General features: G+C 44.5%; 1 protein-coding gene across 2 annotated transcripts; it reads right to left on the bottom strand.

Moving 5' to 3' along the window:
- Nucleotides 1–1,021: 1,021 nt before the first annotated feature.
- Nucleotides 1,022–25,779, bottom strand: CLDN18 (claudin 18). Of its 2 annotated transcripts, none has more exons than XM_066350911.1 (5): nucleotides 25,464–25,779; nucleotides 8,515–8,679; nucleotides 7,143–7,260; nucleotides 4,011–4,121; nucleotides 1,022–3,217 (listed from the first exon to the last, which is right to left on the bottom strand). In XM_066350911.1, exons 1-5 carry the CDS (start codon nucleotides 25,681–25,683, stop codon nucleotides 3,046–3,048), a joined length of 786 nt encoding a protein of 261 aa, XP_066207008.1. In that variant the 5' UTR covers nucleotides 25,684–25,779; the 3' UTR covers nucleotides 1,022–3,045. The 2 variants fall into 2 exon arrangements, with proteins under 2 accessions (XP_066207008.1, XP_066207009.1); XM_066350912.1 differs by lacking the exon at nucleotides 25,464–25,779 and adding an exon at nucleotides 19,884–20,180.

Raw genomic sequence — 25,779 nt, 5'->3', positions numbered from 1 at the left:
GGAAAGCCTGGACTGGTCAGCAACCTGAGACCAGAGTGAGCAGATCACATCCAGCTCCACTTGAGACAAGAAAGGAATGGAAACACTCTCAACGGCGGTGGAAACTGACTCAGACCCCAGATAGTGTTGAGGAGTTCCAACCTAAGATCAGTGCTGACGTGAAAGGAGCCTCAGCCCGAGCCCAATCTCAGTGCACTTTGGGTGGCTTTTGGCCGTCATGCCTGGAAGAGTCAGGCATTTCACTTGCAGACAGTACACCTGGGGGCTCTGGGCCCTTCCCGGGCCTTCCAGGTGGCATCGCACCAGAGAACTCTTTAGCCTGAAAGCCCCTAAAAGTGCACACACACTGTATAGCATACCGAGAGCTTTTCAGAAGCTGAATGTGTCAACTCAGAGGGACCAGCTAACCTGATGTCCTCCTCCATCCCTGCCATCTGTCTGTCCACAATTACAATAGATTTGCTTTTGTTTGACTTTTTTTTTTTAAACTTCAGAATTAAAGATTGAAATTTTATAGTACTATATTGTTTTAAGTATTATGCTTCTTGGCTTAATAAACAACCATGAATTTTTTTGTTTAATGTCGAGTTACTCCTTCCTCCCCTCCTTTCCTCCTTGCTCCCTCCCTCCTGCTCTCTCTCCCTTCCTTCCTACCTACCTTCCTTCCTTCCTTCCTTCCTTCCTTCCTTCCTTCCTTCCTTCCTTCCTCCCTCCCTCCCTCCCTCCCTTCCTCCCTTTCTTCCTTTGAATGTACAGGTGTATTTTGCCTGTTCAGTGGGACTGATTCTGGCATGGTAGAAAGAGAGTGAGGGGTGAATTCCTGGGTGGAATCCATGTTTTCTGTTCGTTGTGTTGCCTTCAGTTAGGGGACCCGACCTCCTAGACTTCTGGGGGCTGAGGGGTTTCCTGGAGTGCCGGACTTGCAGTGCCAGCAGAAACACTCCAGGAGATGCACTCAGCTTTGAAGTGCTGACACTCTCAGCACCACTTCCTGAAGCTTAGAAAAAAAGAACAGAAGCTGTTCAAATGTGAGATAAGTGTTTTTAATATTTAAGTAACAAAACTTGCAGGTCAATATTCAATGCATATACAATAAGAGAAAGCAACAAAAAAAACTACAAAGCACAATCTAATTACATGGAGACTTTTAAACATTAAGTGTTGGACAGAAAATGTGCTAACTGAAACCCAACTGAGCCACACCTCACTGTCTCAGACCTGACCAGGACTTTCTGGTGGCCAGAGGGGGAGAGCTCATTGTACCCCAGGCCTTCAACTTAAATACTGGGGATCCTTAACAACCCCCACACCCTAGTTTGCTCAGCATCCTCTCTCCCACCCCCATTTTTATTGAATTGTGTTCGTTCATCAATTACCTCATCTTAGACAATGAGTTCCATGAGTACTCTATTTGATTTGGCCAAAAATCATTGCTGTCTCAGTGAGAAAGTTCTCTGAGATTACTGTTTTCTCTCTTGGTAAACACAATTTCTTACTGTTTGAAGGGCCATGATCTGGTCTTTTCACAGATATAGTCTGTCCAGCCTAAAGACCCCTATGAATATTCACCCATCTCTTTGGAGATCATTTTTATATGCACTGTTGGTGTAAGGACACCCCCCCCCCAATAACCCAATGGTCAGATCCTTCCTGTCCTCATTAATACCTCGGTTTCCCAGGGGGCCTCTTCTGAGTCTGGTGCTAGCATGGAATTCTGGTGGCACTGGAGGAGTTTAGGCTTTCTGCAGCAATGACATAAACACAGGGAAGCTGTATGGTTGCAAAGAGCTTTCTATTCTTACACATTCAGTGGTCTAACCACTCTAGGTGAACTTAGGGAAGGGAACCACTTTCAGAGTAACAAAGCTGGCCGTAGTGCCAAGTAGGTCTACTGTCAACTGACCTGTAGCTTGTAGCCATGCAAGTGTGGATACGTAGTGCTTGGAAACATAAGGTTCAATTCAGGATCACTTTAAAAAAAAACAACAACAACTAATTTCAACTCACTTCCTAGGACCTATTGTATTCTATTATTTGTTTTTTACATGGGTTACACTGACTCTATCATTATAGTCTGAGTCCTGGAGCTTTCAAAAGGAATTAAGATCAGTGAGCATTTTATTATTAAATTGGGACTTCAGTGTGATTTTTTTACAAAGTACAATATAGACAACAGCAGAGCAATTAGTTTTTAATTTTCTTCCATCTATGTGTAGGAGTGAGGCTAATTCGCAGAGACAGTGTATCATTTTACTAATGCATTGTTTATTCTACCTATATGCAAAATATATTTAAAGTACCAAAAAAAGATCTTCTCATTCTTCTAGGGACACTTTCTGGCCTGTGGCAGAAAGGAGACCTTCAGTGGAGAGCTCAGGAAACCCTTGGGAGACGCTTGCTGGAATTATCAGATGCCAAAAGGAAGCCATGGTTTCTTCAAACTGAAATCACTTAGATCTAGGCGACATTTAAAACCGCAGCATAATAAAACTCAGAGAATGAGCTAAAGACATTACAAATATATTTCTCACCTCTTCTTCAATCAGGGTTTATTTACTAATAACCTATTTGGAGGTGAGGAGGCAAAAATCAAATAGCAGAAAATGATGTCTTTTGACCGACTCTCTTTTTTTTCCTTTCAGAATTGTTCTAGGGATGAGTTGAGAACTAGATCATCAATGGGCTACTGGCTTTCAGAAGGAGGAGGGAGAGTCTGTCTAAATCATCCAAGTGTCTGATAGGGTTTCAAACCACATTCTATCATCAGATTAAGAAAGTTCTATTAAAAAAAAAGAGCTAGAGGATTGGAAAGTGTGGGCTACATACAGCCTCTAATTCATATCTGTTAAATTGGCTGTTTTGTGATGGAACATTTAGAGACAGAGACGGGTGGCTAAGACCATCTGGTGTCACCACAGGTGAAATCAAGGCTTTTCTAAGCCACCGGAGAGTCAAAGCAATCAGGAAGCAAGGTGAAATGTCCTTGTTTTCAGGGTGAGCTCTGATGGGGGTTTTCTTCTGCCCATGCCGAGGTGTCTTGGAGTGCTACACGTAGTCATACTTGGAAGGATGAGACTGTACCTCGTCCTCTGCGTGGGCACCCCCATCGTATATCTTCTTGTTTTTGGTGTTGGGCCCAAAGCCAGTGCTGGCCTTGAAGCCTCCGGTCTTATAGGCAACATTGTGGCCTGAAGCATGATAAGACACAGCTTTGTAGCTGAAAGAGAAAGAAACATTCCATGACCATATATGTATTTGGTTGGAGAACAAAGTACCTTATTTACCCTGCAATGTCTCAGTTTTAGCACTGAAAGCCCAGTGTCCCAGACCCGAGCAAACTGAGAGAACTAGCTATACCAGAAACAATGTCCAGGCAAACATGGTTATGCCAAATCATCATACAACCTGTGAGCCAGAAGATACCTACATGCGGCCCATCTCCTTCAGTCTGCTCAGTACACGGATGCGGTAATGGAGGTCAGAGAGGGCCAGCGATTTGTTAGCAGTTGCAGGGCTAATTACCAGTAGGAACAGACTGAGACCCAGGTCCTCCAACTCTGGGTCCGTTTATGGACTTACAGGCGAGGTTTCTCAACAGCAGTACTGTTGGCATTTGGCATGGATTGGATGCTTCCTTGTTGTGGGGGCCTGTGTGTGCATTGCAGGATGTTTGGCAACATCCCTGACCTCTACCCACTAGATGTCAGTATCACTTATGACCCCACACCAAAGCTGTCACAATCAGTCTCTTCAGTTATTGCCAAATATCCAGCACTGGAGCCAGAGGGAACCCATATGGATGGGGCTTTTCTTTCCCTTTCAAATAGGATCATCCCCAACTCTGCTGAGGCAGAAATATTTCTGTTCTGTTTTTCCTGTTTCTTGTAAAAGAGAATGTTCACGCTCCTTTAGTCAATTCCATATACCTAGACTGATCTTGCTGGTTGCAAATTATAGGTTAAAACGGACTCAGATCAAACGTCTGGTTGCGCTGGGATGGGGCTTCTCACCTGGTTTCCTCAGGCGCCAGGCCCCGGCAGGCGATGCACATCATCACGCCCCCAATTAGCGTGAGGCCTCCAGCGACCCAGCCCACGAACAGAGCCGAACCGAAGGTGTACCTGAGCAAGGAGACGAGAGCTATGAATGCGGCTGACTCAACTCTCTGGGCCCCGCCCACTGCACTTGGCCATGCCTGTCCTTCTGTTTCTCCTTTTGGATTCTACACCTGTCCCCGCCCATGCTCCCTGAACACACACACCTTTGGGTCACAGCCACCTGAACAGGTGCCCTGGAGAACAGCATTGGGGCTGAAGCTAGCCAGCAAAACAGCAGGGGGATATTTGGGCCTCTTAGGTCACTGAGGCATAAAATTAATTATAAGTCTCTAATCCCAGAGAAACATATGAGGAAACGTCCCTTTCCTCGCTTTCACCAAAGGGGAGTGTCTTGCCATTTTAGCCAGAGAAGTTTGAGAGAATCAGTCTCAAGTGATTTCTGAAGGAATTGAGGCCCCTTGAGTTTTTCCTATGGGCCAAGAAGCATTCATCTTATCTACCTCAAGTAATCCTGGCACCCATCCATGCCAAGAGTATTATTATTATAAAGAACTAAATTGATGTGACCATTTTTCAAATAAGGAAATTGAGGCTTTGGGAGAGTAATTAAATTTTCCAGAGACACAGGAAGAACATGGCATTGCCAGGACTCATATGCAGGTCACTCTGTCTCCATAGTCTCACTGATAATCATTAACTATACTGTCCTCTCTGCATGAGGGATGAGGTCCCCTTCCTCAAGTTAGACACACTTGATCAAGGTCAGCAAACTTACATACCTACGTGGGACAGGTAAGAAGCTTAAGTGAGTAAATGGGCTGGGTGTAAGGAAGCATTTCACTTTCTTAATTCTATTACATGGAAGAACCATAAACATGAAGATAAGTAACCTTAGGGCTGGGCATTTGAGAGTAGTGGGGACTGTGGCACCTGGAGAGTGTGAGCCCTAGTTAAAAGGGTAGCTGCCTCTCAGCTGCAGAGATTGTTGCCATATGAAAATGAGGGCCCAGTGCTGCCAGATCTGATTTTTTTTTAAAATAGGAAGGTGGAAAAAACCCCAAACAGATGAGTGTATACAAGTGTAAGTGTGTGTGCATTATGAAATCTCTGTGTAGCAGGTACAGTGGTGCTCTGCCCAGGTCCCCTCTGTCCCTTTCAGCATTTCAGTGTTTCAGCCCAGACCCTGTGTTCTTTTGCCTTTACCTGCTGGACCCTGTGACTTTCCCTGGAGTTCTGGCTTTGGTTCAACCACTGGTGTCACTTTCCCAACATGCACAGAGGCTGATTGGTGCTGAAGAAAGATCCCACAGCTCCCTAGGATCAGGCTGAGTCCAAGACTCCATCTGAGACCCCCTTGGCCCTGTCCTGCTTGCCCCACTCCCTAACCTGTCTCCTCTTCCTTCATAAATTGCTCGCACATGGATCTATAGGATCTGTAACTTAGGATCTGTTTCTGAGTAGCTCAACCTGAGACACTGTTAGTTTTTAAATTTTGGTGATTCATTCAGGTTACAAAATGAGATGTTTAGGCTAATACAAATGCCTTGGAAGCTGTGTACAGGGCAAGGGCAGGCCGTTTGTAGCTCAGGTCCAGGGCTTAGGCTCTGCCAGTGTTACACTCAACATGGCAATGGTAGACTCGGGGCAGTCGGAGGGGTTCTGGGACTAAATAAGGCCCTGGAACCACAGCCCCCTCAAATGACTGCCAAGATCTTTTTTGGCAGCTGCACTGTCTATGCAGAGAAGATGAAATGACAGAAAGAGGAAAAATGCTGCCCATCCACAGATAAAAACATTCAGGAGGCCTATCAGAATTCTTTGGTCTCAGTCTCAGTACTGAAGTTGCCTCCCCAAGGGACAGAGGCAGGTCTTAGGGAGACCGTGTGAGAGAGTGATGGCACACATTAGCGCCGGGTGTCAGGTGGGTGGTCGCTGGCTCCTCTGGGCAGGGACTGGGACACTAGACACACAGAACCTCTGGACAAGGTGGGCTCTTTTGATCTGCCTGTGACAGAGGAGCTTTAAAGAACATGAGACTTTCTCTGCTAAACTGGGGGAGTCGCAGGCAAACCAGGACATCTTGGTCAGCTTACTTCCAAGTTGCTCTTGTAACTAAAAGAACATAGGAGGACCACGGAGGTGGATAACGGCAGCTATTGGGATCACTTCCTTCTCATTCTTGAAGCAAAACAGGGACATGGATGGGTTTCGGAGTTCTGGGGAGCCAGAGGGTAAGGGTTGGTCATGTCTCTACTGTTCTTATACCCTGTTTGGATCTCATGATGCTGTGACTGGAGAAATGCCAAGCGTATCTACTCCAGAGATGGCAGCTCTCTAAGTTATAACATCTACATTGCTCTCTCATAACAAGGGCTTTTGTCAGGAATTTGCTTCTGCTTCTTGCTATGAGAAATGTTCCTTGGCAGTGGCTAGATAAATACACACGTTAGAATTGTGTTTTCATCTTTTAAAAGTTCTGCCCTCCTCCAGACACCGAATTATACTGGAGTTTCTGCTCCCTTTGCTACACCATGACCTCCATGAGAACAGGGACCCTGTCTTTATCCCTCAGAACAATGCGTGGCCCACAGTAGCTGCTCAGTACATTTGTAGAATGAATTAATTAACGAGTGAGAGAAAGAGTCAAGCTGAATGAGGATGAAACATTACTTTTCTCAACTATGCTGTATCTTGTTCATTCAATTAAAGCTTTTATCTGTCCCTAGCTGGGTTCCCATCATGGACTGGAGATGTGGTAGATGCGAATTTACATGCCTCAGCTAACAGTGCCTGTTTTATTGCCACCACAATGTGGACTGAGTAAGAGTGTTAGACGAATATAGGTAGTTGTCGCTGTTATTTCAAAGCGAATGTCAGATCAGCCTTAAGTCTTATCACCAAGGATATTTCACTGAAATGAAGGTTATGAATTTACATATCATTGTTGATTAACAGTATGACATAGTTGCCTCTGATTAATTTTTGTTATTTTAGGCACTAACAGTCACATTAGGCATACGTGTCTAATTGGTGTTTTATAGCAATATTCACCATGGAGTCCTGAGACCTAGATCTGAAAGTTACCTGGTTTGAACAGTCTGCACCATGCCACCCATGCCGGAATACATGTTAGCTGTAGACATCCAGAAGTTAGTAACCAGCATGTTGGCAAACACAGACACTCCAGCGATTGCACAAAGACCTGTAGACCAAGAATAAGAGAGCGCCAGGGTCAACTTTAAAGGGATTATAATGTTTCTGAGGCAATGTACATTTAAATGAGTTTAGATGATCAGCTTACAGAATATTCTATTCCTATAACACACAGTTAATCCAAGCATTGATTACTGAATTCCCACTATGTACTAGACATTGCATTGTGTTGCTTTGACTTTCTTCTCTCTCTAATTGTGGAAGGATTTGTATAATGCACAGAAAGAGTTTTTGTTTTGTTTTTTTCAAGCATTTTGGGACCAATGGTTAGCAGTATAAATATGTTGGGTCTGGTTCTTTGATAACATCAAGAACTCTTCCCTTAAAATCATTTGTAGGTCGCCTGACCTGTGGTGGTGCAGTGGATAAAGCATTGACCTGAAACGCTGAGGTTGCCGGTTCAAAACCCTGGGCTTGCCTGGCCAAGGTACATATGGGAGTTGATGCTTCCTGCTTCTCCCTTCCCCTTCTCTCTCTCTCTCTCTCTCTCTCTCTCTCTTTCTCACTCTCTCTCCTCTCTAAATATTAATAAAAGAAAAATTTTTTAAAAATTAAAAAAATCATTTGTAGGCCCTGGCCAGTTGCCTCAGAAGTAGAGCGTCAGCTCAGCATATGGCTGTGCTGGGTTTGATTCCTGGTCAGGGCACACAGGAGAAGCACCTGGCTGCTTTCCACCCCTCCCTTTCTTGCTTCTTTCTCTCTATTTCCCACCCAACCAGCAGTCATAGCTCAATTGGAGCGAGTTGATGTCAGGTGCTGAGGATGGTTCCATGGCCTCCATCTTAGATGCTAAGAAGAGCTCAGTTGCTAAGCAATGGATCAATGCCCCAGATGGGCAGATCATCACCCCCTAGTGGGCTTAGGTGGATCCCTGTTGGGCACATGTGGGAGTCTGTCTCTACCTTCCCTCCTTTCACCAAATTTAAGAAAATAAGTAAATAAAATAATGTTCTAGACTCCTACCAAAATAATGACTTTAGGAGTTGAGTCACATGACTACCTTAGGGTTGAGAATCTCTTATGATGGGCCTGGGGTAACATCTACGAGGGATCATAGCACTCATGATAATTCTGTAGAGTGTAACTGGGCCTTAATCTCAGATATTGAATCCCAGTGTGAAAACCCTGAACTATGTTCAAACCCTGCTCAGTAAGGAGAAGCTGTGTTTACTCTGCCAGAATGATTTTGCTCTGACATTCCCAGAAGCACATTTGACAGCAGGCACTCCGAATCCCAGTTTACCTGAGATAATGAACATGATTCCAGAGGTCAGTGTCATGTTGGCTTTGGCAGAGTCCTCCATGCTGCCAATGCGGATGCACTTCAGGGCAAATATGGACACCAGGAGGCCAATGACACCCAAGACAATGCCCACAATCATCAGGGCTCGCACTGCCTGCAGCATGGCTGTGGGAACAAAGGGCAAGACACAAGCAGACACACAAGATCACCTCAATATGATTGATCAGGCTCTGGTTTAATAAAACCTAACAACTGCAACCAACCAGCCCCAACCTTCTGAGAAATAGCAAATCCTTAAACTATGATGCAAACCTTATAATCACCAAGGGATATGGAATTGTGGGAATTGCAAAACAATCACAATCATCTGACTGATGAAGGATATGCATGCAAATGTCTGTAGAATGAAAAAAATATGGGTAGTTGGAGTTGAGAGGGCTGAAGAGATGAACCTATTTCATTTCCTCATTTTAAAGCTTGATGTTCTGGATCCAGTAAGGGAAATGGCATGACTAAGGTAACATTAAATATTGTAGTAAAACTGAATTGTTTTGACTTCTAACCAAAATATCTGTCTTCTCTAGTCTTTCCATATGGGCTCAATGATTGATATAGTTGTGCCCACTTTAGGAAAACCCAGTATTCATTTATAGCATATAATAAAGTAAGGTCACTAAGTGATATGCCAAGGGCACTGTATTTTTGCTTCCTTTCAAAGGGACTACTAAGGTCATGGTGAGCTGTAGATTTTGGGGATATATAAAAAGATACTATGTCAATCTCAGGTCTTTCAACATGACCACTATTTATTGGCAGTTTCCTTTTCAGGATCAGTGGAAGCTGTAGGTCCTGCTGGAACTCTCCTGCAGTGTGTTTTATGTCCTCCAGATACATACAAAGTTGTTTCTAGGATGTCCCTAAGGTCCAGTGACTGATTTCAACAGAGCCCCATGACTAGGCACGGGATGGCGGTCATTAACATGTTAGGCATGACCTTTGCCCTCATGGAGCTTCTACTGAAGTGGGGAAAGATAGTCAATAAACATGTCCACTGCAAGCATAATGAATCATACAAAAGGAAGACAAACGAGTCCTTTATGTCTTCCAGAGGGAAAGGCCCCTAACAGGGCAAGTTCTAGTAGAGCATGACTGAAGAACTGTGTGAAGAAAGGCAGAAAGTTCCATCCAGCTCTAGCTGTCATATCAATTGCTACTTCTGATTGAAAGCTACTGTCCCAGGCTGGTTGACTCAGTGGATAGAGCATTGGCCCAGTGTACGAACGTCCTGAGTTTGGTTCCCAGTTAAGGCACACATAAGAAGCAGCCATCTGCTTCTCTTCAGCCCCCTTCTCTCCCTCTTTCCCTCCTGCTCAGTTGGTCCGAGCATCAGCCTCAGGCACTGAGGATAGCTTGATTGATTCAAGCATTGGCCCTAGACAGGAATTGCTGGGTGGATCCCAGTCGAGACACATGCAGGAGTCTGCCTCACTATCCCCCCTTCTCTCACTTAAAAAAAAAAAGAAAGAAATCTATGAAAGGCCTTTCCAGACATTAAAAAATTTAATCCATATACAAAACAACCCCTGCAGTATAAGAATGTATTACCTCTATTTTATAATTGAAGAATTTGAGACTCAGAGGTTAAGTAACCTGCTCAAAGACACACAGAAAGGGAAAAGCAGAGCTGATGTCAAACTCAGCACTGTCTCACAATGCTTATTTTCTCATCACAGGGCACTGCTTTAAGGTACCTTATCCTGGAAAACCCGACAGAAGTCTGGCTGCCATCAAGGTCCAGGGATCTGTATGCTCCTGATAGAATGTATCCTCTAAACTAAGAGACTTGGCCATAAAAGGTCATCCTCTGAAATGGATGCCAAAAATGTGTAAAGGAATATTCTCCAAAACTTATCTTGGGGACTAACCTGTCTGAGGAGATTATTTATAAATGTGATTCTAGAGACAAGAGAGTCCTGGGAAGGGACTTCTTCCAATCTCTTTGGGAAGATTTCCATCTCATGTATGGCCAATATCAGTGGAGCTACCAGCTATTCACTCTAAGGTATGTATCACAAAGCAATTTGTCATGATGGAATAGTTGGCAATCAATAAAATGTAATGAGAAAGGAAAAGTAGAACATGCAGAATTCATTGAGAGCCTTCTGCAGTGTCTGAGGCAGCTCCCCGTGTAGAGATGATGGTATCCAGCTGCTCTAGTTCTGTGCTGATGACCTCCATTCACTAGGTTCTGACTCTTCTCTCTAAACAAACTTCTGATTGTAACTATGCTTCTCTCCTGGGAAGAAAATTCTACAAGCAACCATTGTTAATCTTGGTTTCATTAGCAACTACATTTGTGGTTTGCATGGTGTGAAATCAATCCTCCAAGACCTGATCATTCATTCCTGGGAGAATTGATAACAGTGTCCTCTTGGATTTGCAGGTGAATTCTGATGCTAGAGCCATGGTGATCCCACTAAGACAAAAAGAACTCATGAAAGCCTGACCAAGCAGTGGCGCAGTGGATAGAGTGTTGGACTGGGACACAGAGGACCCAAGTTTGAAACCCCGAGGTCGCCGGCTTAAGCACAGGCTCATCTGGTTTGAGCAAGGCTCACCAGCTTGAACCCAAGGTCTCTGGCTTGAGCAAGGGGTCATTTGGTCTGCTATACCCTCCCGGTCAAGACACACACGAGAAAGCGATCAATGAACAACTAAAGTGCTGCAACAAAGAATTGATGCTTCTCATCTCTCTCCCTTCCTGTCTCTATGCCCCCTATTTGTCCCTCTCTGTCTCTGTCACAAACACACACACACACACACACACACACACACACACACAGAAAAAAAAACTCATGAGGGCCTCAGAGTGGCCTTTAAATCCACTCCTAATATGAGGGCTCTACCTAGTATGTCACCTGTGACCTCCCAATCTTTGCCTAATGGCTTTGCTGGCTCCACTGGATACTGGGAACAAATACCCAGCCCATTCCCTCATTGGCGAATGCAAGTATGTGAAACCTACTTGTGTATTCATTTACACCTTTCTGTATTCATCCAAAACGTGTTGGTGTACTCGCATGGTCAAATGCTAACACTCATCTATGAATTCACTCATTCATTCATCAGGCATTTTAAAGCTCAATTTTTCTTCAAAGCCCTTTGCTAGATGCTGCAGAAGGTATAAAGTTTCATAAGAAATAGTATCTACACTCAAGCAGCTTACAACCTGAGAAGATCATAGTCTTATTGGAAATTCTGAACTTCTAATTTCTTAAAAGGAAGAGAAATTTGGCTATGTAATCATAATAGTACCACTTTATAACAGTAGCTTGCAGTGTGGCTCTAATTCTCTTTAACACAAATAATTAAACCATAAACCTGTGGTTCAGGATAGTCATGGAGGAGACATTTGTGGGGCAGCCCCCATTTCAAGAAATAACCTCAAGGTTGTTATGTTTTGGGATGTACCTGCCAGAAAGCTGAACATATGAGAAGAGGAATGGTCTTTGACTTCCCCTCCACCTTGTCCCCTGATTTCTTATGAACTTCAACTCTACCCAGGAACCTGTCAGAAGTTTTAAAAACAGCTTTTGTTCTGATATTTTAAGCGTTAAGCTAGTCAGAGAACCACATTTTTTACCCCTTTTAAATGTTTTTAATTGATTGATTTTAGAGAGACAGAGAGAAAGAGGGAGAGAGAGAGACACATTCATTTGTTGTTCCACTTAGTTGTGCATTCTGTGGTTGCTCCCTATATGTGCCCTAACTGGGAATCAAACTTGCATCCTAGGTGTTTCAGGATGATGCTGTTAATTTATTAAGCTAAGTGGCCAGGGCCTCGTTTATCCTTTTTAAGAAGCACTCAGCAAGGCATCCAGTTAACACAATCAAAAAGCAATCAACCAATCAACTACCCACTAACCCACCAAACAAATGATAATTAACCAAGTAGGATAAAGGATGTCTCTCTCCTATGAAAAATTACACTTATCCTAGACTCTTGGCAAAGATGGGGTCATTGAATCTCTTTTGATTGATTCTAATATTTGTTCCTGAAAACATATCACATGTGTGTTGTGGCTATGGCTGAGGTATGTGACCTTCCCTGACACTGTTTGATGAGAAGGGATGGCATACTGGCAGGTGGGAGGTGCCTTGCTGCTGGTGCACCTCTATCATCCCTAGATATGGGAGCCCTGGCAGGCTTGTCTCAGGCAGCCTTCGCCTTAGGCTCTCAGATGCCCCTTTACCTCTGCTGGGTCAGGTTTGCATGGCAAGTCCTCATTTTTTCATGCTCTTTCTTGACCTCTGGATTTCTCATGAACACTAGCACCTGCTTTGAACCAGGGGTCCACCCTGACCTTGAGCTCCTTTTCATATCTGGAATCTTCTTCTAGCTTACTCCTACCCCTTTCTTTTAGCCTGCAGTTGGAAAAACATCGTTTTATATCTCGTGGGGCCATTGTCAGAGCCACAACTTGGCTTGAATGAATAGACTAAGGTCTTCTATGTTTTGGAGACCCCTTGGGAGGTTCTTCTGAAAGTGGGAGCTGTGATGGAGGCAGATACCAGGAAGTAGGAGGAAATGTTCTCCACTATTCATTGCTAGACTCCACCCACAGCTGTCTGGTAATGACCATGAAGATACATGGTGGTGAACTGAACTTCCTTTTTAATTAGAAGATTCTACCCTCTGGGATCCTAATTCTTTTCCATAGACAGATAATCAGAGAAACTGCTCTTAAAGGAGGCAGGTTTCTCTTTTAGCCACTCTGTCTCTTATTTGATATACTAAGCAAGAGGCATAGGCTTATCAGCTGATAACAGGTGATTCAGTGGGTTCTATAGACTGATTCCCTGCACCAAAGGTGTGACTTCAGCATTCTTTACAATGAACAGTGAGGCATTATCAGACATAAAGGGTGGGCAGGATTCAGCGCTGACAGAAGCAAACAGAGAAATGGGAACTCAGTGTTCTCTCCCTGTTGCAAAATTTCTTATTCCCCTGACAGGAATAAGGTGCTGTCAGGTGTAGTTCCCAACCTGGGCTGCACTTCAGCATCTCCTGGGGAATTTTTTAAAAAAATATTAATATTTGGGCCCCACCCCTAGATATTTTTATTTAATTGTTTAATAACATAAAATTCAAGGAACAGTTTGGGAAAACAGACCTCAAGAGGGTCCAGGAGGAGGTGCTCAAGTGGGGGGGGGGGTGGGAGGAAAGAGCTCCCAGAGGCTGAGTGAACTGGGCTGTCTGGGGTGGGGTCCAGCTGGTGAGACAGCAAGGCAATCACTGCGGGCCAAAGGCCTGGGCCTGGGACTTTCGATAAAGGTGTGCGGTAGGTGGGGAGCGGACCCACACCTTCAGGTATGTCTTGGTCTCAGATTGGAGGCAGATAGGGCTGGTGGAGGAGTCCAAAGGGACGGAAGCTCAGAGACGGAAAGTCTGAGGTCAGACCCCAGAGGCAAAGCCCTTCAGAACAAGAGAGAAGGCCTAGATTTTCCATAGATCCAAGGGGACCAATATGGAGGTCCTCTGTGTCTTGTGAAATCCTACAGAGTGATGTGATGCCAGGTAAATTGTTAGGCCAGTCACTTAACATCACCAAAGCCCAGTTTCCTCAACTCTGGGGAGATAGCGATATCTCTTGCATAGAGATGTGGTGAGGATCAGATGCTACTTGGCCCCAGCATAACACTAAGCCAGGTTCAGGAAATATCAGCTCCCTCCCCTTCCCTAAAAAGAAGTTCCCTGTCTCCAGCCTCACATAGCTTTGGCGTGTGCTAACTATGCATAAACCTAAGTCCTCTCACATGGGGATACAATATGGTTGAGGATATGAAAAAGAGGAGTAAGGGAGTGTGAAGGGCAATAGGGAAGATATGAGAAAAAAAGACAGACCTGGACCAAGGAAGGGGGCAAGGGAAAATAGGCTCAGGATCAGCTGACAATGGACAGGGGAGGTGGGCGATGGTGAGGCGCTTTAGGCGGCTTCCATCCTCATTGTTCTTCCTTTTCAACTCCAAGGTGGGGTCCAGCTGTATAACTCTGACAATGGTTGTTCCCATCATGAAACGATGCCCTTCCGGTGATTAGTCCATGTTGGGGCATGATGCTGTGTGGGCAGCTGTCCTGCTATCAATGCAACAACTTCCACAATCACAAGCTGAGGAGATGTTCTGGTTTCTGGGTCCGCATATTTTGATTATTGAGAAAGCAGAGCAAGCAGCCTCGTTTTTATAGCTAAGATACAGGCTCCTTTGGGCTTTGTAGATGTGCTCTCATTTCACTGAGGGATTCCCTTCAATGTACAGTGGTGTGTGCATATTTAGATGTTTGTTCACATATTTGAAAAGGCTAAAACATTTCTCTTTTTTCTTTTTTTTTTTTTTTTTTTCATTTTTCTGAAGCTGGAAACAGGGAGAGACAGTCAGACAGACTCCCGCATGCGCCTGACCGGGATCCACCCGGCACGCCCACCATGGGGCAACGCTCTGCCCACCAGGGGGCGATGCTCTGCCCATCCTGGGCGTCGCCATGTTGCGACCAGAGCCACTCTATCGCCTGAGGCAGAGGCCACAGAGCCATCCCCAGCGCCCGGGCCATCTTTGCTCCAATGGAGCCTCGGCTGCGGGAGGGGAAGAGAGAGACAGAGAGGAAAGCACGGCGGAGGGGTGGAGAAGCAAATGGGCGCTTCTCCTGTGTGCCCTGGCCGGGAATCGAACCCGGGTCCTCCGCACACTAGGCCGATGCTCTACCGCTGAGCCAACCGGCCAGGGCCTTCTCTCTTTTTTCTTGAAGAAAGGAAATGCAGCTTGACCAAAACCGAAGAGGACCTTCCAGATCTCATTTCAACTTTATAACTAACTTATAATCACTTCACTGCCAGGGCCAGTTCCTTCCAGCAGACACTGGGGAAAGACAGGCTGCTTTCACAGGATCATATGCATTAGACTTTATGTGAAAGTCAGCCAGAAGTAAGAAGAAGCGAGCAAGGCAGCTCCTTTAGAAAGGATACTTAAGTGCAGCAGCTTCATATTTTTTTTCTCTCACGGATTTTTGCTGTAGATTTTATGGAATTGTTCCCTGGGTTGAATGTGGTTTTGTTAAAACCCATTCCTGTGTATGTAAATATGATTGACAGGTTGACAGGAAACTCCCTAGCTCTCCAGTGGCTGTTGTTTTCTCACATTGAGGTCAGAACCAAGAGATGTAGTCAGTTGTCTGAAAAAAATCAAGACTCTAAGTGCTTGCAAAGGGGTTGAGAACCTGTGAAGTGCTCAGAACACAGGTGGAATGGGGGAGGGATGGATAAGAGAAAAAAGCACCTGAAATAATCTTTACTTTGAATATTTGGATTTTTAAAAGGTGTTTGATTTCAAAGAAGAAAAGTAATTTGAAAGATGAATTGGTGAGAGTTTTGGGTGGTGTAGACATGACAGCAATGGTTTAATGACACCAAGGGCTAGAGCTTGTACGTGGCTTTCAGAGCACCTTCCCATAAATGCCTACTGTGAGTTATTTCCCAGATGGGGAAAGGGAGGTCAAGAGATGTAGGTGGTCAAGCTGCCGCCTTGAGTCCAGCTCACATGCTTTCTTAGCCATTGGGCCTGCCACTCCACCAAATTCTGTCCAAATATTTGCAAACACATTAGAAAAAACAACTATGATGTCATCATAGAGCCACAGACATGTATGCCATGTCTCTTTGCCACCAACTCATTGACTGACCTTTGCTTTTTCCTCCCATTGTCTCCAGGGAGAAGACATGGGGATGATACACAAATCCTCTACTCTTTAAATTTAGAACTCCAAATTGTGCATTGTTAATGCTATCGCTATAAGTAGGCCAACACTATTGATGTAACCCCTATTGTTACTATGCTTCAGCCTAGATCAATCTCTTCAGTTTCAAAGGCAGCCCCTTCTACCTAGACTACCAAAACAGAGCCTGATCATGGGGCAGGGAGAGACGCAGGCTTGGAAGTCTTCCAGCCTTAGGTTCACCTCCCACTGCAGCCATCTGCCATCTATGGAGTTTGGGATGTTTGTTACCTTGCCCTACTCTCTGAGCCTCAGTTTTCACTTTTGTAAAAATAAAGCTAACACATATTTCCTTGTATTGTTGTGAAGATTAAACTGGAGAGTCAATGTGCAGTCCTCTATCTGATAGCTCTTTTTATTTCTGGGTGTTATTCCTGGAGCACTACAAATACATTGACTGTTTGGAATACAGTGAGTGAGGGGATCTTGGACTGTTAATTATACAGTGCTGGTAATATATAGGTAAACAATCCTGCTACCAATGACATTTACCTCATTAATCTATCTATAGGTTACATAATACAGCTAGTTGAATGGAATTAAATTATTCAATGGCTGTAAGTTCCAACTAACGATGATACGTTTTTATGAGATGAATGAAAAGTTTAGTGAGATTTTGCAAGAAAAGAGCTTATACCTAGAAAGAATTAAATACTTGGTAGTGATTATTATAAATATTAACAGAAGTATTATAATGGCATCTGCCTCATCCCTTTATAGCACTTTAAGGCTTACTTCTCTGCTGAAGGGTAGTACTCTCAGGGGGTCTAGGTAAAAAGCTCCCTGAGCCTTCCATTTCTATCTCCAGGCATTTCACTCCGCTCCTCTGCTTCAGGTCTCTCTTCCTGAGGCCCCTTGTTATGATCAAGGAAATGCTTTCAGCAGCTGTTCCTGATGGCAGACTCCCCTCTGGGTGCTGGGTCCTGATTGATTAATGCTACTCCTTACAGCTCCCTTAGAAGTCCCATAAGTATCGAGGAGATCTCTTTGGCCTCCTCCCTGCTTGCTTTATCTCCTTACGTTCCTGCCTTCAGCAGCTCTTTGAGTTTCTTTTTAACCTTTTCCTCCTGGTAATATTTCCACTCATCTCTTACTTCCGCCAGCCAAGTCTTAAGTCATACAACAAATATTTGCATTTTGGGATGCCATTTTACATTGTAGTCATTCCTGCTGCATGAGAACTGGCTATTTTAAAACCTACATTGTTCTCTGTGGCCACAAATTATCAAAGATTTGAAGTAACTCCATTTCTGCCAGCTCAGTCCCACGAAATGTCTTTCCTGGCTTTTTGGTGGAATCTTTTTCCCCTGACCCAGATGGGCAGGGCTGGGGCACACCTTGGTGATGGCTGCCTGGAGTTTCTCAGCTTTCCAGACTGCAAGGAGAATCATGAGGAAGGAACATGCTCAATGCTATCAGAGTGCTCTGTAGGTAGTACAGAGGTGTGTGGGATCCTGTTCAATGTAGGGAATGTAAGGGGGCTTCAGGGAAGAGGTAGTATCTGAGCTGGACTCGCACATGGGGAAATCTGTGGAGACGGCAGTTGGGGTAGGAGAGGGGGGCATCGGGGCAGTGGGAGCCATGGGTATCCAGGACCAAGCCAAGAGGGGGCGGGGAGAAGCATAGGCTGGCGGCGTGGGAGTAGAAAGAGGTCAGGGAAGGTAGGTGAGGGATGTAGGAAAGCCTCGGTGTCAGGCTGTCATGTCTGCACCTGATTAAGCCGGGAATGGAAAACTATAAGTATTGTTTGGGTTTTGAAATTGTAGGGAGATAAGAACTGAAAACTACAAGCTGGTGACTGAAAGATTCTGCTGGACCTTCTGCTACAGTCAAAGGAGCAAACCCTCTGAAGAAAGAAGGATAGAAACAAGATTGAGAAAGGTTGAGCATGAGAGGTGGTAGAAAAAAAATTTTCATTTTAATTTGGTTGTCAGTGACCCAGGGAGAGACAGAATTTGGCAATGACCAGAGTCAAGAGAAGACTTTCCAGGCAAGGAGGGACAGAAGCATAAGACAGTAGGAGAAATAAAACAGGTGAGAAGTAGGCTGATCAGCAATTGAGCAGACAGGATGGGGTGGGGTCTGCAGAGCCCTGGTGGAAAGGCTGGCCTTGGGCAGGAGAGTGGACAGGGATTTTGTTCTGCAGAGAATAGAAATACAATATCAAGGGGGAGAGGGGGAGATTTTCCCTTGGTAAAATAGTAAAGAAAAATGAGAATGGTAGCAATGGGGTTTGGCCATTTAGGAGAGTGGACAGGTTTGGGAGCTCCATGCATGGAGACATAAAGAATGAGGGAGACATTGGTGATAGGTGGTGAAGCTCTGTGAAGAGGTTATTGAGCATCAAGTTATGGGATATCTTGTCTTAATTTTGAATATGAAGCCAAACTTTTTTCTTCATTGAACAGTTAAAATTAGGTGTAGCCAGCAAGTCAACAATCCACGGCCTTGCATCTCCTTCCTCTGCCCTCTGCCCTCACACTACAGCACAATCCCTCCTTCCTGGGGCTTCTTTCTTCCCTCCGCCAGGTTCTACCTCCCCTGCTTCCCTAAGCTGCTCTTTCCTGTAGCCTGTGGTCCTGCTGGTCCTACTGTATGACTGGCTTCCAAAATATGGAGTAAATAACCCAATTCTTCTACTCTGTCACCCATCTTCTATTTCTTTTTGAAAATAAAGATGAATTAGTTAAATTGCTTTTCACAATTCAATTTCAAGTGCTTTAGAAGCTCCTAACAGTTTCATGCCAATTTCTTTCCAGCTACTTATTGACAAGGTGTTTGTCTCAGAGAGGCAAAGCCCAATACCATTTTCCTTTCCTCACCAAACTCACACCCTGGACACTCTTTGGAGGGTGAAGTTTTCTTTTCTTTTTCTTTCTTTCTTTTTTTTTTTTTTTTAACACAAGTAGAACTCCCATAATATCCAGAATGCAAAGTTCCTATGATACATATTTAGCTCATCTTCAGGGTGAAAGAATGTCACTGTTATATTTATAGTCTGACATTATTATAATTATATAATAATATTCTGATATATATTGTTTTTTAGGAGCTCATACTGGAATTTCTCACCACAAATGTAGAAAAGGTCTATAATTTAGTGGCAATATTTTTTCAGCACTTACAGAGACAACTTTTCAAAGAAAAATTTAATTGAATCAAAAATGAAATGAAATCAGCTCTCAATAAACTTTTTCAGCTGTAAGAAAATATTCATCGTCCTACTTCCTTACTCCTAGGTATGTGCAGGCAGGAGCAAGTCACTTGCACATACCTGCACACAATTTTCTCCTTGCAGGACACTAGTCTATTCTACCATGATGAACATGCCCTTAAAATAGACCCATTCTTTTCATGACCTGCTTTCTCACCACCAACTCCTTTGACTTGAGTGTGAAATTCTCCAACTTTCTCCCCTGTGACAATTGCTCCCTTTGACTATTCTGAGTCAACCCTGTCCCGAGGTCACTCCTGGCTGCTGAGAGCTCACAGGCCCTCCCTGCCCTGACCTGGTGGAGACCCGGTCCTGCCCGGCGCCTACCTGGAAGGCCCAAGATGGTGAAGTAGGGCCGGCATTCGGTGAACCCCGAGCTCTGCCTAACGCAGCTGCGCCAGAGCCCTTCGTACTGGAACACGGCGGTGACCGGGTTGTCGTACAGGTCCTGGGTGCTCCACATGTCCATCCCCGTGGCAGCAATGCAGCCCACCAGGCCCAGGAGGGACAGGAGGAAGCCCACCACTTGGCACGTGGTGGTGGACATGGCTTCCCGCTCTGGCCCTCTGGCTGCCACCTCGGGTCCAGCTGCCACCTCCCTGCTGTGGAAGGCGTGGGCCCACCGCGCTCCTGAGCGCAGCCGCCCTGCTCAGATGGCGTCCCCCAGCTCTCGGTGTTTGCTCTCAGTGTTTTCCTTAGATAGTTCAGTTTCACTCTTGGTTCAAGGGCATTATTTTTTCATTTGTTAGAGAAGCGGCCCCAAGAGGCACTTGTCCCGCTGATCTGCGCAGGCCCGCGGTTTGAGAGCAGCGCCCAGCGGCCCCCTCCCCCGGGCAGGCTGCGTCCCGGAGGCCCTGCCAGGAGCTCTGCCCTCTGGGGACAAGGGCCCGTCCAGCAGCGCCCAGAACCCCCACAGCCCTTCCCTCCGGCTCTGCTCTGCGCCGGAGGCCGCTTCGGCTGACTGACCTCTCTCTTTTTTTAAAAAATGGCCCCAGGAATCTCCATCTTAAACCAGACTCTCAAATTTTTTCCTCACAACTTATAAACCCCGTTTCTTTTATATCTATCGATTTAATCTTACAGAAATGGGTAGGGTGTTATCATTCCCCCCATATATTTGGGGGGAGGTGAGTAAAGTGAGGTAAAATAAGTTAAGAACCTTGTCTAAGTGCCTTGAACCAGATGCCTTATATTGGGGGGGGACCCCCACCTCAACTTCCTCTCTGGTGCTATCTGCATTTCTATGTGGAGAACCGGGCACACACTAAGTTGTCCCCATTTTGGGGACCTGAAAGCCAAATCTTAGTGATATACTCTTGGTTCACAGGTATTGGAACTGGGATGAAGATATAAGAAGCATTCTGAGCCTGACCTGTGGTGGCGCAGTGGATAAAGCGTCGACCTGGAAATGCTGAGGTCGCCGGTTCGAAACCCTGGGCTTGCCTGGTTAAGGCACATATGGGAGTTGATGCTTCCAGCTCCTCCCCCCTGTCTCTCTCTCCTCTCTCTCTATCTCCCTCTCTCTCCTCTCTAAAATGAATTAAAAAAAAAAAAAAGAAGCATTCTGTTGACCTTTATCTCATTTGTGCCACAAGAACCACGTGAAGATCACGTGGCAATCACAGAAGATTCCACAAAGGCCAGAGGAGGGACCCGGGCTGGCTGGACCCAAGTCGTTGGCCTGGTTACTGAGAGGCCTAGGACCTGCTCCTGACACTGTCACTAACACGCAGTTGTGCTGGGTGATTTGGGGCAAACTGCTCAGCTCCTGCAGGTCACAGTGTCTTCATCTGTTCACATGGGGACTGCACCAGGACACTTCAGAGCCCTTTCAGATCTTGCATACTATCTTCTATTATACATTTTGCAGAAAAAATTTTATTGCAATTAATAAAAAAGTATCAGGAATTATATAATTACACAAAAGAGAGACTTGGCCAGATATCAGCCATTGCACTTTGTCTACACAATTTTACTTTGTTGGAGAATTAATGTGCTTCTTGGGGTCATGTGTGTCTTGCCTCTGAATTCAGATACATTTAAATCAGAACTTCTTTAAATCTGGTTTCAAGGCCCTGAAACTCACACATGCACGCTCACGCGCGCACACACACACACACACACACACACACACACACACACATCTCTAACCTGTACAAGTTCTCCAGGAAACAAGCCTGAGCATCTGGACATTTCAATGTTATCTTGGGTGCACCCAGTCACTGCGCTCACGGCTTTGTTCCCAGCAAACACAGAAAGCAAATATGGAAGTTCGCCTTCTTAATTTGAATGGAGGCAACATTACTCTCAACACCTTGCTTTAGGTTTTGTGATCAGGATTAGTAAAGAATGAAACATGAGCAAGAAAATGCAAAAGAAGAGAGTAAGCAAGAGACAGATATGACTTAAAGGTGATAAATAATGTTGTTGGCTTTGTATTCCCTGAACTGAGCTATAAGGCCAAGTCTAAAAGGTGGGGAGGGACTAACTGGAAAAGGTGACTGTGGTCTCTGCTGGTGGACAAGGATTGACCAATTAGTTGGAAAAATGTTGGAATAATTCAGAAATGATCCTGTCACTGTTTCTGTGGACAAAGTCCGTTTTACTCTATTTCAGCCAAAACACAGATTTTTTTATTAATAAAGAGATCTATGAGAGTTTGGTTTCAAGTTGTTCATTTTATGACATTTTTCTTACAACTCCCCCCCCCCCCCCGCCCTAACACCTGGACTATGATATAACCAAAATAATAAACTGATAATGAAAAAATTTTTTAAAATAGTTTATTACAAGTTATCTATCCTGACACTCATTTTCTTATGCAAATGTTTTTATGCAAAATTTCAAGATGGGGAGAATTTATGGTATAATGAATTAAGCTTTTTTTCTTGTTTGAAATGGTGAGTGACTTTATTTTTTGGAAGAAAAAAAGTTAATTTTAAAAAATAAATTAAAGCCACCTCTACGTAAGCAGAATACTGATTGAGTAGAGAGAAATTGTAAGTCTTTATGCGCTTTTTTATGTGAAATAAATATTGATATGTTTTAAAATCTGAAGGATGGTATTTTTCACTTCCTGATGAGTTTCTGTGCTCTGAAGTGAGTGGACCGCTGCCCTAGCTGTTACTGCCAAAGAGTGAATGGAGTCCACGGGGCAACGCTGGCTTCCTCATTTATGGCAATAGGTTTTGTTAAAACATATTAAATGTATCTCTAATAATACTGATAGTTCATGGTCTGTTATAATAATACATAATTATAATGATACTTCATGGTCTGATTCTGTTTAACAATACTGTTATAATGTTGGTAAAACTTGGTTGAATTATCTTTAAAATAGCGCAAAATGTTTTGCTGACTTCATAGGGATAATCATCTCTCTACAGAGGGTGAGATGTCCTGGCAGTGCCATTTCAAGCTATAAATTTCTAAGAGCTTATATGATTTTACTGATATCAAAGAAAACATTTCCCCACATTTGCTTTACCATTTTTTAGGAATTATAAATATAAAATCATGAGTGGTAGTTAACTAAAAATGGCGGTCAATTGACAACATAAAATCAAATACGAGAGGAGTGAAATTAGTATACTAGTAAGAAAAATAATTGATACATCTATTAATTTAAAGAGAATATTACCACATTGTACAGGGTGAGGCAAAAGTAGGTTTACAATTGTTTGTTAAAAAATACAATAATAAATAAAGAAATAAGAATAAACTCTGTGCCTTGCGTACTCACAACTGGAAACCAACGTTTGCCCACCCTGTATATTCCTAATTTCTGACTCCACCTTTTGGTGCTCATAATAGAAAATTTGGAAGTAGAGATAATTTTAACAACTCATTTTGCTCCAATGGAGCCTTGGCTGCAGGAGGGGAAGAGAGAGATAGAGAGAAAGGAGAAGGGGAGGGGTGGAGAAGCGGATGGGTGCTTCTCTTGTGTGCCCTGGTCAGGAATTGAACCTGGGACTTCCACACACCAGGCCGATGCTCTACCACTGAGCCCACTGGCCAAGACCTCTGATTATTCGTATAAGAGAGATTCCTAAGAGTGGAATTAATGCATCAAATGACGTGAAGTGGGTGATGGACATACAAGATAAATAACAGTTCAAATGCTATAGAAATGTTTCCCTGACACTTCTATACTCTTACTGATCAATGTCACCGTGTTAAATTTAATTTTCTAAACATAAATTTTTAAAAAATGATGTGAAGTTTAAAAAAATATGTTTTCTGTAGAACCAGATTTTTTTCTATGAATTGTATTCCCAGCAGTAGTTTGTTGTTGTTGTTTTTCACTACACCTTTATTTTGGTAAGTTATACAGGACCACTTGTTTTAATTTGCATTGCTTTGATTACTAATGAGTTTGAAACTAATTTTTAAACAAATATTTCTGAAGCATTTGTTTTTTTCCTTTTCTTGAACTGTCAGTTTGTATTTCTTTATTTAGTTAAGGAATTTTAGCACTTTTCCTGTCAATTTATATAAACTATTTGTTAAATTTTTTAATACATTGCTGTGATTACTAACGAGGTCTTTCCCATTGATTATTTGCCAGACTTTAGGAAGAGGTGAGTCTGGGAAGGTAACTGCATTGGGGATTCCTGCCTTAGGTCAGGATTGATTTCTGAGAGCCTTGGGGGTCCCTGTTAGGTTTGTTAGTGGGGGCTCAGGTGCAGGCAAGACAGGGTCAGAGCCCTGGCTTCAACTATATGTGACCTTGGGCAAGTTACCCAAACTCAATTCCCTTGTTTCTAAAGGTGAGATAATACATAATAGCACCTAGTTCACATGGTGGTTTATAGAGATTACACAAAGTACTGTAAGGCAGTGGTTTACTCAAGTGCTAGTGCATAATGTGCCATTGTTATTTGCCCTCTATGAAGCAATATGAGCCCTTCAGATGTCACCCTGGTGCTCATGAGGTCAGCCCCAGGCTATGTGGGCCCAGGGCCTAGCCTCTGGAGATACTTTGGACATTTTGCATTTCAGGTAAGGGAGATGGTTAGACCTAGAGCTATGGAAGGGTCAGTGGGACATAGGGACACTGGAGTGGCTCACCTTCCACCCAGTCCCTATAGAGGGACATCTTACTAAATTGGCAACTGGTCACCCACTGGTCTGGTGCATGTTCTGTTTATATCCAGTTTCTTTCTTTCTCAGCTTGTCACTCAATGCTCTCCATAATCATCCTCACATAACCCTTCCTCCAGCCAAGCACATTCTCTCATTTCCCTTCAAATAAGATTCAGGTGGCTTTTGGCCATGCTGTTTTTCTTTCTGTGATTGTTCCCTTCCAAAGTCTAAGTACCTTTCAGTGATGCCTTGGCATTCTTCCTCCTTGGTAGAGACTTTCCTGCACACTCGTCTCAGCTCCTCAGCACTGGCTTCTGTGCCCACTTAGCACCTTGTCACACCCAGCCTCGGCTGCACAGAGGAGGAGCCCACCAGCTCACCCCAGATAAACACAGCCCTTTCCTCTGCCCCACTTCCGTTGCTGCTATGTGCTTAGGCTTTGCTGGAAGCTGGGACCAGGCACGAGGGGGCCTGGAGACGAATTCACAGTCCCCAATTCAGGAAGGGGGAGTCTTGGGGCTGAAGAAGGAAGTGACTCAAATCTAAGCCTCCTGAGTCTTGTTACTGCGGGTGATTGAGACTCAGTGCCATTGCTCACATAAGAGTTATTTTTTTTAAAATGTGCCTCTTGGGTAGAATTCAGCACTATCCAGTTAGGGGAACAGGTGCCCTGACAGCTCCAGAAAGTTCCCCTCCCTAAGGGTCCTGCAATTCTGTTCTGGTGGTAGAGGCTGCCGCTCCTGCCTGTCCAGCCGCCCCTCTGTGGTGCCCCAGGCAGTGGCTCAGTGCTCCCCCCCACACACACCAGGCACCAGCCCTTACCTGGCAGCCCCAGCAGGGTGAAGTAGCCCCGGCACTCAGTGAAGCCAGAGCTCTCCCGGACACAGGAGCGCCACAGCCCTTGGTAGTTGAATACAGCTGTCACCGGGTTGTTGTACAAGTCCTGTGTGCTCCACTGGTCCATGCAGGTGGCGGCAATGATGCCCGCAATCCCGAGCAGTGACACTACAAACCCCAAGCCTTGGCAGGCGGTCACAGCCATGGTGGGGTGCGGCGTTGACACAGAGCACCACACGGCAGAGCAACAACCCAGTTCTGTGAGTACCGAGTGTAAAGATGGAGTTTTCTCAAATAGGCT

This window comes from Saccopteryx leptura, chromosome 10, assembly GCF_036850995.1.
Source record: "Saccopteryx leptura isolate mSacLep1 chromosome 10, mSacLep1_pri_phased_curated, whole genome shotgun sequence".
NCBI classification, from domain to species: domain Eukaryota; kingdom Metazoa; phylum Chordata; class Mammalia; order Chiroptera; family Emballonuridae; genus Saccopteryx; species Saccopteryx leptura.
This window is presented reverse-complemented; position numbering and strand designations above follow the sequence as displayed.

What these genes read in the sequence shown, in the direction of transcription:
- CLDN18 (XM_066350911.1), bottom strand. Translation starts at nt 25,683, where the DNA reads ATGGCTGTGACCGCCTGCCAAGGCTTGGGGTTTGTAGTGTCACTGCTC. An exon ending in GTGCAGACTGTTCAAACCAG is followed by an intron (nt 4,122 to 7,142) that starts GTAACTTTCAGA and finishes CTCCTTGCTCAG; the next exon opens with GTACACCTTCGGTTCGGCTC. An exon ending in CTGGCGCCTGAGGAAACCAG is followed by an intron (nt 3,218 to 4,010) that starts GTGAGAAGCCCC and finishes TTTCTCTTTCAG; the next exon opens with CTACAAAGCTGTGTCTTATC.